The 13,319-nt window shown below is 26.4% G+C and overlaps 2 protein-coding genes across 2 annotated transcripts; both read right to left on the reverse strand.

The window, feature by feature from the left end:
• Positions 1–4,557: 4,557 nt before the first annotated feature.
• On the reverse strand, positions 4,558–5,196 carry LOC113856629. Its single transcript, XM_027488546.1, has 2 exons — positions 5,011–5,196; positions 4,558–4,881 (listed from the first exon to the last, which is right to left on the reverse strand). Exons 1-2 carry the CDS (start codon positions 5,194–5,196, stop codon positions 4,558–4,560), a joined length of 510 nt encoding a protein of 169 aa, XP_027344347.1.
• A 4,980-nt stretch (positions 5,197–10,176) lies between these two features.
• Positions 10,177–10,939, reverse strand: LOC113855736 (HVA22-like protein e). The gene is made up of 4 exons (XM_027487365.1): positions 10,893–10,939; positions 10,742–10,768; positions 10,483–10,605; positions 10,177–10,381 (listed from the first exon to the last, which is right to left on the reverse strand). Exons 1-4 carry the CDS (start codon positions 10,937–10,939, stop codon positions 10,177–10,179), a joined length of 402 nt encoding a protein of 133 aa, XP_027343166.1.
• Between the last annotated feature and the right edge of the window lie 2,380 nt (positions 10,940–13,319).

The raw sequence follows: 13,319 nt of genomic DNA on the forward strand, positions 1-13,319 counted from the left end.
CGCTCTCATAAGTCTATTTTAGAGAGGGGTTCCTTTGGAACCGCTCTCAATATTCTATTTTAGAGAGCGGTTCAAAAGGAACCGCTCTCATAACTCTATTTTAGAGAGCGGTTTTAATTTAACCGTTCTAAGAAGTCATATTTCGTACTTTTGTGGCGAAATAGATATTAAAAAATTCAAAAATTAATACTTTCGCTAGCCGTTTGGCAAAAATTTGATTCACGTGGCAAAAAAATCTCAGATTGAGAAATTGTTTCAGATTTACTATAAAATAATAAATTGTTTTTTAATTTACAATATTATAATAAATTTTCCGTTTTAAAGAGAAAGACCGGAGAAAGAAAAATAAAATTTTTAGAAGAGATAACAACTTTCTTTTGAGAGATCTTATAAAAAAAAATACAAAAAAGAAGCAAAAAATTAGCATTGTTGATTGTCGCAAGAGTTATTGTAGTCACCTCTCAATAATATCTGGTCAAGTTTATTCTCATTTAAAGTATTTCTTTGCTCTTACTCTTGAATGTTTCTTGAATAATAAAAGAAAATGTTACCTTAACGGAGGCAACAAAGTTAGGAATGATGATAAATAAAAATGTCCTAGCTTTTATTACTCTCTATTTAATTATTTTTTTATTTTTTATGTTATTTAAATATTAATATATTTTTATTGACTATGAGAGCGTGTGATGTGAAAGAACTCTGCAATACATAAGGCCGAAAGACAAAAACTAAAAGTAATAGCGACTTTTTTTATTGATTGAATCTGAAACTTCATGTTGTGGTTATGTGAGGCATCAGAGTTAGGTAAGATAAATGGGTCTCATAATTGCTACTAACCAAAAAAATAAAAAAAAAATAAATGACTTTAGTATAGTGATAAAAATATGAATTGGTGTGCGTCTGAATAAAATTTTTATTTTTATTCATTTATTTAATTTTTGAGTGGTTATTGGACAAGAACACAGCACGATCTTATTTGAGTCTCAAAAACATGCATAACTTATTTGTTTGGTTTAAAAAAAAATGTAACAAAATAAAATAAAGAAAAATGAGAAAGTAGAAACTTCTAAGATACTTCCTAATCATTCAGCTTGTAATCTTTTTTGTTAATATTATTTTTATTCGTTTTTTTTTATTCATTTATTTTTATTTTTTAAATAACAATTTTTTTCTAAACGTATTCTGATTTAATTAATAAAATAAAAATATCTTATTTTTTATTTTTATTTATTTATTTTGCTGGAATCTTACCTTTTATTTTTTTAAAGTTGGTTATTTTAATTTCATTTATTAATAAATTTAAAGAATAATATGGTAACAAAATAATTAAGTTAGATTTAGACACCAAGTCTTAAATTCATACAACCATATTAAATTTTCACTATATCTTTTATGTTATTTATTTATTTTTATTATTATTTATATTGTTCTTTATTATTATTATCTTTTATTGTATTGAATAAGTTTTAGACGCTGGTGTAATTTGATTTTATGTTCTATATTTTCTTATTTCATGGTTTAAAAATCATATTTTTAATTTATCAAATAATTAAATAATATATAATTGCATCAATTTATAATGCTAACGTATAACTTCTTTATTATCATGTGTTATAAATTGATAAAGTTTATGTGTACTTATGTTACTTAGACTTTATGCAATATAAATTTATTATATGTTGTATTTGATTAATTATATAATTATCTTAATAATTAATCAAGATGTGACTCCCACTAAATGTTAATTTAATAATCAATCAATTTAAATAAAAATTTATTTTATTAATACAATAATTTATAACGCTAATGTGTAGCAATTCTACCTTAATGTATTATAAATTGTTAAAATCTATGTGAACCAATTTTACCTTAAGTTTTATACACCATCAATTTATATAAAAATTAATTTAACTTATAAAACCAATCAATTACATTTTTATTTAATTAAATTATATCATCTAATTAAAAATATTTTCCTATTTTCTATTATAAAAAAATAATCTATTTATTTAATTAAGTTAAAACACCTTTATTATATTACTGCAATTATTTATGGTATTACTATGTAGCGTCTCTACCTTTATACATTTTAAATCGTAAAGACTTTTGTGTGTCAGCGTTACCTTAGGTCTTATGCAATATAAATCTATCAAATAAAAGTTTTAATATTTTTATTACAAAGAATCTTCTTTAATCAATTCAAATAAATTTATTTCTTTTATTAAAATGAAATTAATTTTATATTTTAAAATTTCTTCAATCATCTTTCTAATTTTAATCAATTAAGTAACCAATCATCTCTTCATTTTACCATACAAATTTTTGTAACATCGATATGTAATTTACATTCCCTTCAATCATCCAATAAATTATAAGAGATTTATGTATAGCTTATGCTATCTTAAATTTTCTTTCAACATTAATCGCAATTAATATTCAAATTCAAATACTTTGTTTAAAAATAAAATATTAATATTTTTATTAACCCTGTAATATGAATGGATTGGACAAGTCCCTGCACTACTCTACAGTACGTAAGGCCTAAGGGCCTAAAGCTAAAAGTTAAAAGCTAATAGCCTTAATTACAAATCAACTTTTTACTCCTTTTTTTATTTGAATTTGAAATTGCATGTTTTGTGGTTCCATGAGTTATAATCTTGGTTATTTTAATTTCATTTATTAATTAATTTAAAAAATAATAATGGTAACAAAATAGTTAAATTAGATTTAGAGACCGTTCAAATCTTGATTTATACAATCATATTAGATTCTCACTACATCTTGCATGTTATTTATTTATTTTAATTATTTATTTATATTGTTCTTTAATATGATCATCTTTTATTGCATTGGATAAGTTTTAGACGTTGATGTAATTTAATTTCATGTTCTATACTCTCTTATTTTATGGCTTACAAATCATATTTTTGATTTATTAAATAAATGCATAATATATAAGTGTATCGATTTATAATATTAACGTGTAACTTCTTTATCGTTGTGTGTTATAAATTGATAAAGTCTATGTGTATTTATATTACCGAGGCTTTAGACAATATTAATTTGACATATGTTATCTTTAATTAATTAAAAAGATTATCTAATAATCAATCAAAATGTATTCCCTATAATAACTATTTTATTAATCAATCAATAAAAATTATTTTATTAACACAATAATTTATAATGCTAATGTGTAGCAACTCTACCTTTACGCATTATAAATTATTAGAACCTATCCATACCAATATTACTTTAAGTTCTATATAACATAAATTTATCAAACAAAGTTTTTATTTTTTTTATTCATTTCATTAAATAGAATTAATTTCATATTTTTAATTTTCTTAAATCATACTTCTAATTTAATAAATTAAACAACCAATCTCTTCTTCATTTTATTATACAAATTTTCACAACATCGATGTGCGATTTACATTGTCATTGATTGTCCAAAATTAAAAGAGATTTATGTATAGCTTACGTTATCTTAAATGTCTTTCAACATTAATCATAATCAAAATTCAAATTCAAATACTTTATTTACGAACAAAATTTTTTTTTAACGATTTGCAATATAGTTGTGTGATCTTCCTTCACTTATTGTATTGTTTCTCGTAGGGTACATGTATAACCGTATTATCTTGTATTCTAAACATTATAATTTTATGAAAATAATTTTAATCTCAAAACAAATTTTCTTTACTAAACTTTATTTTAATCAACTAATTTCACAATTTTTAGATAGAATTATGTGATTTTGAGTTCTCTATTGCACTCGGGGATACGTAAGAGCAAGAAACGGACCCGTCAAATCAAAATAAATTTTCTCTTTGTTAAAATACCCAAACAATATCTTAATAAATAATTTTTCTTCTTTTAAAGTGAAAATAAAAAAAATTATTGTTTAGGGGTTAAATAAATATTTTTTAAAATTAAGATAAATTTGCATAATTAATTTAAGGTAATCGTTTTTAAACGGACGTTGTGGGGTGCTAACACATTTCTCATACGCAAATGATTTCCGAACTCATTTTTTGTTTCAAAGATTATACTATTTTAAAAAAGTTTTTTCTAAGATTTTCTTAAAATAAACTTTAGTAGCGACTCTTATAATATTTTGAAAACGTTTTTTACCGTATCGCTTGGTTGCAGACTATGTAAGAGTTTTCATATTTAGTTGAAAAAATTATCTTTAAGAGCATTCATATGTGTTGATAAGTGATTTTCTTTTCTACCTTTATAAATAAGAATAAAACTTTCCTTATGATAATTAATTGTAAATTTACTTTCAAAATAATTAATTATGAATATATTATTGTTAAGAAATTGAATAATAATTAACTATAGTTTATAAAATTTTAAAGAAAAATCATTTTAAAAAGATAGTTTAATCAAGAATAAAAAGTTTCCTATACTAAAGACCTGCAATTATTAAGGTAATTGATTAAGGGTACATGTTTAATTTCGAGTTTCAGATTCCAACCTTATGGTTAGAAAAATTTTCTAGTAAAAAGTTAATGTAAGGTTCCTATCTCGAACATGATTAACTAAGAATTAGTAATTATCATGCTTGAGAAGGATAAGTTCAAGCTTTCTCTGCCTATTGACCCTTGCAATGAAATCCTCAGCCCTTTTGTTCAATTCATCAGAAGAAGAAAGAAAACTTTGTTCATCTCCTCCTTCTAGATTCTCCACCTCTTTGCCTAGCCATGCTTCTGTAGCTTTCTTAACCCACCCATTACCTTTTAAGTCCACACTGTTGGGTCCATCCTCCAAAGTCTTGTCCATATTCTCCACAAAATGTAGTTTCTCCAATGTTTTAGCTTTGTTGACTTCAGTAGCTGGAATATGAGGCATTCTAGTTTGACTGCTATGAATGTACTCATCATAGTAAACCACAGAAGTTGAAGATGAATCTGAGGAAAGGATTCTAGAGTTTACCAAAAGGAAAAAAATTATGAGGTTGCCTATGATGAATATTAGCTTTGAGCTCAACAAGATTGGTATTAAACTTGAGATGTGCACCAAGAAAAAGACCCGAACATGAGAAGAAAGATAGGGTAGGCACAGTGTGAAAAAAAAGATAAAACTGCAAGTTAAGGTAGAGAAGAAATAGAAATACAAATTATCTAGGAATTGACGCCTCTTATACCTCTTCATGGCTTGAATCTTCTTGATTTGTGTAGGATCCATTATGCTCGACTTGTCTTTTTAAGGTGGGTTTGGAGAGTATTGGGAAGAAATTATTTCACTGAGCTAAGAGCATAAGAAACGGCAAGTTATATAGATTGAGGAAAAGGGTTGATTGGTAATATTGTTCACATGCTACTTTTTCATTATTTGATAAGGAATTTAATTAACAGCTTTTTAAAAAGTTATGGGACATGGTGGCGTGGCGTTTATTGGCCCTTTTTCATTTCAAATCTTAATCATTTTCAATTTTTTTTCACCTAATTGTATGAGGGCAGTTCTTATTTTCATCTCATTGGAAGACTTTTGTATAATTAATTTGCGCTAACCTGGAAGTTAAACGAGTTCCTTTGTGATAACTTAAAAATATTGGTTGCACAACAAAAAATAATTAATCAAATAATGTTCATTGCTTCCCTGATTGTGATTCCACAACAATTTGAAACTTTGGGATTTTGGGTGCCAAATTAAATATAATTTATTAATTGATTAATTAAAGCTACCATTTGTAAGTTGTTGCACCCCAACATTCCCATTAAGAAAAGAATAACATTTTGACTGCTCTCGATATTGGCTACAGAATCTCCTCAAGAAAGCCTCGGTATCTCTTTTTTTCCCTCTCTTTCTTTGGTCTTATACTGGTAGAGAAGTGGGATAGATTTTTGTTAAAGAAGCTCTTTAGCTTTTCCTTTAACATTTCTTCTAGCTGAAGCCTCTTAAATGAGTGGCACGAAGGACATAGCCAAAAAAAGAGGGTTTCACTGTTCAAGGCAATGACAGAATTCCGAAACATATTATTTTGTGAACCATGAGCTGGTAAGAAGTAAGAACCCGATGGCAGTGGCTAACTCACAGTTTAATTACACGTCTCAATCGTAACTTAAGATTTACTGACATTTAACAAGTGAACACCACTATGCACTATGCACTATGCAAGTTTCTTTATGTTTACACAAATTTGATAAAAATGACAATGATAATGATTGCTTGTTTATTTCCATGAAGATAAACTCTTGACAGGTGCTTTAAATATTGAGCCAAATTTATATTCTACTTTGATTCATTTATAGGTAATAATAATTAGTATTTTTTTATAATTATAAAAAATATCGATTATTCTTAAATTTTTTAACTATTATTTTTTAATATTTTTATTTATTACGAGATTTATATTCACGTAACATTTATATATAACTATTTAATATATATATATATATATATATATATATATATACCATCAATTTAATTCTTTAATACAATTAATATTTAAAAATACAATATAAATTTTAATAAAAAATAATCTTATTTATTTTAATAAAATATTTATTTATTTTTTATAATATATATTTTTTTAAATCTCTTTTGCTAAAGGGATGCATGACATTTTCTTATTTTTAATTTTAATTTTTTTTTAATTTTTTTTTATTTTGCTTACGTGTTTCTTGACCCGTATGTTATAATTAATTTTCTATATTAATTGTGTGAATGGCATTATACAGTATTGTATAAGCAGCAGAATGTCATGATGGGGCGAAGTAAAATCATTTACCATCTCACACTCTTGATGAGTTAAGACTCAAAAATTAATATATCATAAAAATATATTAATTATATGTAAATTTTGTTACATATATGATACACATATCAGTTAATTCTTTTATTTATAAGTTTATACTTCTTTATTTTAGTAAATAAAAAACTGACTCCGACGTCCCAGCAAACTACAGATACACGCCCAGATTAAAGATTTTTAAATTTTCATAATTCAGTTAAATTGTATTAATGGCGTCGTTTTTCTCTATGCTTAGTGCTTACCGTTAAGTGTCAATTTTGATAAAGTAATCTCCTATTTGTTCCATTCTGAAAGGCATTTGATTGTAGATATTATGCTCGCTTTTATGAAAGTGATTTATCTCCTTATAAAATTTTAGCTTTCTTAATAGATTTGGTTCTTTTAAAGTGGAATAATATATTAAAAAATAAAATTCTAACTATTTCAACGAGATTTTTAAAGGAAATTCATCGGAATAGTTTTTAAATTTATTTTATTGAGAATCATATTAGCATAACTTATGATAAAAAAAAATATTAGTATAACTTTAAACACTTATTTCATATAAAATTATTGAATAAAACGTGCCGACTTTCACCTACGAGTCTGTGCATGCATGGCAAAGGCAGTACGAAACACAGAATGATAAATACAATAATGTGCCAATCAATCAATGAAAGCAGAAAGTGGAAAAAAAACAATTGATTATCGGCAAGTGTTAGAGTATTTGTTTGATAGCTTAGTCATCTTATTAGCTTTATTAGTCATTGCAAAACGCTAAGAGCTCTTCGGACATGTGGGGGCATTTTTTTAATTTTGTTCGTCTAAGTAAAGAGATATGAAAAAAATAAAAAAAAAATTATTTATTATTAATTTTACTTTAAATATTTTATAGCTATAATTAATTTTACATTAATAATTAATATTTTTTCTAATTTTTTTACTTTAAAGATGTTAAAATTATTTTTTTATAGTGATCTGCAAAAATTTGCCAAAAGGCATTTTGGTTGGCCGGCATTACTGGGACCCCTTCAATAAAGGAAAAACATGCATACACCCTAAGAGTGGGGAGGGGAATCACTATTAAGGTATGTTGGAGCAGAAAAAAAAAAAAGGATAATATATAAATAAATGCTTTGAGTAAACACTTTTATGGGAGAATTTTATAAAATAAGTTTTTTAAAAAATGGTATGATTCTTAAAAGAAAAAGATAGGTTTAACCATATGAATATTTCATGGTGTCACAACTAGAATCAAAACAAGTTGATAATTTAAAAAATAATAAAATCACGTCAACTTTATTTAAATTAAAAGATGGTTTTAGATGCAGCATTGAATTTAAGAGTATAATTATGCATAGAAAATATAAGAATTTAACTTTACCTCACCGCTCTATGTATTTATTTTAAGATGGATACCCTAAATTAATAGTGTAAAATTTTGATTAAAAAAAATGTGTCAAACTAAATAACCTAAAAAATACACTAATTTTTTTTTAACTAAAAACTACAACAACAATGTTATCACTATGATTAATTCATGTATACGTTTCAATAAGTTGTGTGTTAGTTGTGGAGGGATTAATATAATAATTCTCCTTTATTTAGGCTTGAGAATGATTATGGGATTATAGATAGAGTTTTTTCTTTTTTATAAATAAAAATTAAATTTAGAAAATAAAACTAAATCATGCAAAAAAAAAAAAAAAACAGTTTTGACTTGTTGAATTAAGACACGTTCTAAGGTATCTCTAATTTAATGAAAACAAATCAATGTCAAGTTAAAAATATTTTATTTGTGATTGTATAATTTTAAAACCATTATATGTTTTATGATTTCTTAATTTTCATGTTTTAAATAAATATAAATTAAAAATCACACATTTATTTATTTGAACTGAAATATAAATATTTTAATCACAGTCCATCTTTGAGATGGGAAAGATCGACCCCGATTTCAAAAGAGGTAGCTAAAGTATTTTCCACTAATAGAGTAATATAACATATGCTGATATAATCCTTTATTTTTCACTAAAATTTAATACAAAGCTTTTAAAAAAACCTTGTATACAAATGCAAATAGGGTTCACATTGTTTTTAGTCAAGTAGACTTCCAAGGTAATTAAATAAAACAAAAAAATTCAAATATAAATCTTAACTTCGTTAAATATGTTTTGGAGTTTATTTGATAATTAGAATAAGATAAGAATACATGCGATAAAGAAAATAAAATAATAATAAAAATAACAATATCATGCTAAGCTATTGTCCTATTTGGTATATACCAAAAAAAGTCTAACAGATAATATTATAAATTTTATATATAAGACAAAATTATCCTAAAAAGAGTGATACTACAATGATTACAAAAAGTGCTAAGTAATTTTGACATTGATAAAACAACGAAAATAATAACATTAATAGAAGGTGTCCTCACATAAATAGGGGGAAAAAAGCATAAGTAGGGAAAGGGTCATTTTAAACGGTTAAAAAATATTTAAAAATCATTAGATTATTTTATCCCCCCTCAAAGTAATTTTATGTTATAATTCACCGTGATATAATGCTCCCAATTGGTGGTGCTGCGAAACAACGATAAAAAGCTAATAGATTTTTTCTATACAATGCACAAAGTTTTTTTATATTTAAATAATTTTTTAAAGTAAAAATTCAGCGAAAAAATTAAAAGCAAAATTATAAGAGCTAAAAACTAGAACCCACAAATGGAGATGAGATTGCAATTGTTAGTTTACTTGCATCTTAGGCTAAGTTGAAGGGGACATTGAATATTGGTCAAAAAAGGAGCGGCATTCACCAATTTCTGTGTGAGTTTCATTTATTTGAGATCCCTATTCCTCGTTGAATATACCTTGTAATCCAATACCCTTTTTATCTTTCAAATGACCGTTTATTACAAAGCAAATGTGAACGGAAGAAACCACATTACATATAATGATGCGATTAGAAAACAAAGCTAAGATTTGAAATTGTGACCAAATCCATACGTAATTAACCAAATAAAAAGTAAAGTTGATCCCAGAACCAAAGACCAACACGCGAGTCTTCAGTCAAAAGCCACTCACTGCTCAGCATTCACCTCAACACACTGTCTTCATAATTCAATATGCTTCATGAATCATGATCCCCCTGTTTCCTCGATCGCCATCAAAACACAACCGCAAATATCATCAAATTTCGAAAACTCTAAAACCCCATTTAAGCAATTCATTTTAATTTGATATGTCTCTAAGCACACATAATACAAAAAATGTTTTTATAAAAACTAGAGGATTTAATACATTCAAAATTCAACAATAACATTAAATGCTGCAGTTCTAACAAAAGTTTTATTATTTATTAACTTTTTATTGTGTGTTTTAAAATAAATATTTAAAAACTGTTGATTAAAATAAACGAAATGAATAGATTGGTTAACTCACTGTCTTGGAGGTGATGAAGTCAACAAACTTAACCTTGGCCTTGCCAGCGCTAGACTTATTGTGTTGCGCTCTCTCCGTTATGTGCGTCCTAATGTGTTGTCTTACGAACCTTTCATACAAGAAAGCAGCACCTTTGAACTGCGGCAAAACCAGCCAAGCCACAAACAATAACTTCACATCGTACCAAATTGGAATCCTGCAAATGAAACGGAGTTCCACGCATTTCATGATCTACAATTCTATTTCAAAGACAAAATTTAATCGTACATTGGTTTGATTAATCAATGTCAAACACACCACTCCAAGAGAGGCTGAAGAACCATTTCCATGAGTGTGAGAAACGAATAAATGATCCAATAGGCAAGCCATTGTTCGTCATCTAATTTGGATTTGCTCTCCATCGCTACCACCGATGCATACCTTTAATAATATAAAGGATAAATTAATTAATTTAAGTTCTTAAATAACTGCACCTGTAATAATAATAAGTAGAAATTAATCAATGTTCATAAATTATATGTTGGTAGAATGTGTGTGTAGTAAATCCGTCACTCACAAAGGATACAATAACGTTACCACCGGCCTGCAAAAATGAAATGTATAGGAATTAGTAATTCAAGATAATACCTTCACCCCAGAAAAAGGGTAATTCAATATATTGATAAATGAAGGGAAAGAAGATACAATGTAGAGAGAATAATGCATACCCAGCAAGGGAATGAAGTTGGGTGATCAAGGTCCAGAACTTGCTCATTTCTATGTAGATAAAATGTCTCTTGATCTCAACGGGGATAGAAGACAAAAGAAAACCTTAACGAAGGAAAGTGGGAAAACGTTCGAGAGTTACGAAAGCAAACGAAGTTGTTAAATGGAAGGAACAGACAGTTACTTCTAATGTTGGGGCGTGAATTTGTAATAGAAGGGAGGGAGCATGAGCACGTGAGAGAGAGAAGAGAGGAAACAGCATAGAATCGGATTCTTAAAGAAACTTGACACGCTTAATTAGCGCCGTCCACTTCACTGATCATCTAATTTAGGTGTAATTTTGATATTATTTTGTTTATCAGAGGTTCTTTGCCCAAAGCACAAGCCACGTGTGCACGCTTCCCAACGTTAGCGGGTCGGTGAATACACACCATGTAGATAAAGCAGGCCCAATAATCCGTTTATTAGTGCATTCTACAAAATGGTCCAGAATTTTTTGGAAACACAAACTTTCAACAATCCATTAATTATTTTCATTGTATCGTTCTACTGCATACAGTATTGAATTTTTTATTACCTTTTATTTCTTTTAAATATTATTTATTTATTTTTATTCTAAATTTAATTTAATTTAAATTTTAAATCTTCATATACTATCAAAATTAACATATCTTTTTTTTAAATAAACTCAACTTTAATATTATTACATTCCTAATCAATATTAATTTGAATTTAAACTAATTTTTAAACATTTTGACATAGCATATTGATAAAGATGGAAAAGGAACTTAATTTTAATTTTTTCTAATTTTTCTTAATTATAAAAATTTGATCTCTTTTATTTTGAATTTATTTAATATAATAGAATAGTCACTAAAAACAAAAATATTTTATTATTTTTAAATTTTTAAAATTAACACAAAATATGTCTTCGTTTTTTTTTTATCTAAGTCTCATGTTAATTTAATAATACTCATGCGATAAATAAAATTTACACTTCTTTATTTCCTATCTTTTTAATCAAAATATTAATTAGGAGAGTAATAATTTCATTTCAAATTTTATATTTTAACATATAAAATTACGTATATATAATTTAAATACTATTTTTATCTAATCAAAGCCAATTATCATGTGCATTGGTTTGATTTACCAAAAATATTTGTGTTTGTATTACCTTAGTACCAGGATAATGTAATTACTTTTGTTCTTGACTTCATTCATGTAACTCATACTAATGCATGCATTTGTGACCAACGTATAATTGACTTTTATTTTCTAATTTTCTAATTTCAAAACCCATTTCTCTTTTATAGGGAGTTCGTAGCTATACACAAGTTTAGAAGATGGACAAAACATCAAAGACATTTGATTGCTAAAAGTTTTTTATTTACATCAATTTGATAATTTGTAATTTTTCATTTCTGCATTATATATAAATCACAACGATTAAGCAAGTTAGAATTTTGTAGTTGAGGCCTAGAAAGGTAACAAAAGTTTGAAAAAACTCACTCAACTAGGATAAACTGTTGAAATCACGTTATGTACAGGAATACCTAGTTACCACCGACCTATTAATTTCTTTCCATGAATAACAAAGAAAAATTGAAAGAAATATTTCTATAGCATCTAGAATATTGATAATTTAATATTAAGAGCTTAATTTTGATACACTATTCATGTACAATGTTATAGAAAAAGAAAAGAACTCCAGTGAGGGAAGAAAAAAATATCTTGACAGATGAATTGTTCGTAACTATATTCAGAGTTTGATATTAAGAACATTGATAATATCTATATTAAGAGTGTAAATGCCTACGAAGGGAAAACGTAGAAAACAGGAAAGCCTAGATTGAAGACCAAAAGAAAAATGAAACTAGCTAGGTGATGATTCTAGAATTGTTGGTGTTGTGATTGGTACATTGCCTTTTTCTTTTTCCTTTTTTTTTGGTCCAACTCCACCTATTAGTTTTTTTTGTCGATGTTTTTTGGTCAACTAGCATTCTTTGATCTTGAACATCACCTATTAGTTGATGTACCCTAGCGCCATCTGCTATTTGGGAAAACTGACCAAGCCCAAAGAAGGCCTATGTTATACTAATTAGTCTACGTTAGTGTTTTAAGAGCCCAAGTGCATTAAAGGTGTTCGTTACTTTAAAGTGACACTGAAATATTACAGTTGTGGGCCTCATTTTCGGCCTATTGTGTTTGAAGATTTATGAATCAGACCCAAAAACGGTAGCGTAATAACCAGAGAATAGGTACCCCCATGATAACTTACTTCTAAGCTAGAGGGAGATGAATAGAAGGAGTAAGGTTAAAATCTTGTCTCATATAAAATCACACTTTTAGAGTATATTTGATTTCCATTTTAAAAATAATTTTTAGTTTTTAAAATAAAATGTAATATATATTTATACATTTTATTT

Source organism: Abrus precatorius, unplaced genomic scaffold, assembly GCF_003935025.1.
Source record: "Abrus precatorius isolate BTA unplaced genomic scaffold, Abrus_2018 Scaffold11, whole genome shotgun sequence".
NCBI lineage: Eukaryota > Viridiplantae > Streptophyta > Magnoliopsida > Fabales > Fabaceae > Abrus > Abrus precatorius.

What these genes read in the sequence shown, in the direction of transcription:
- LOC113856629 (XM_027488546.1), bottom strand. Translation starts at nt 5,196, where the DNA reads ATGGATCCTACACAAATCAAGAAGATTCAAGCCATGAAGAGGTATAAG. An exon ending in TGGTGCACATCTCAAGTTTA is followed by an intron (nt 4,882 to 5,010) that starts ATACCAATCTTG and finishes TATGATGAGTAC; the next exon opens with ATTCATAGCAGTCAAACTAG.
- LOC113855736 (XM_027487365.1), bottom strand. Translation starts at nt 10,939, where the DNA reads ATGAGCAAGTTCTGGACCTTGATCACCCAACTTCATTCCCTTGCTGG. An exon ending in CAACTTCATTCCCTTGCTGG is followed by an intron (nt 10,769 to 10,892) that starts GTATGCATTATT and finishes TCATTTTTGCAG; the next exon opens with GCCGGTGGTAACGTTATTGT. An exon ending in GTAACGTTATTGTATCCTTT is followed by an intron (nt 10,606 to 10,741) that starts GTGAGTGACGGA and finishes ATATTATTAAAG; the next exon opens with GTATGCATCGGTGGTAGCGA.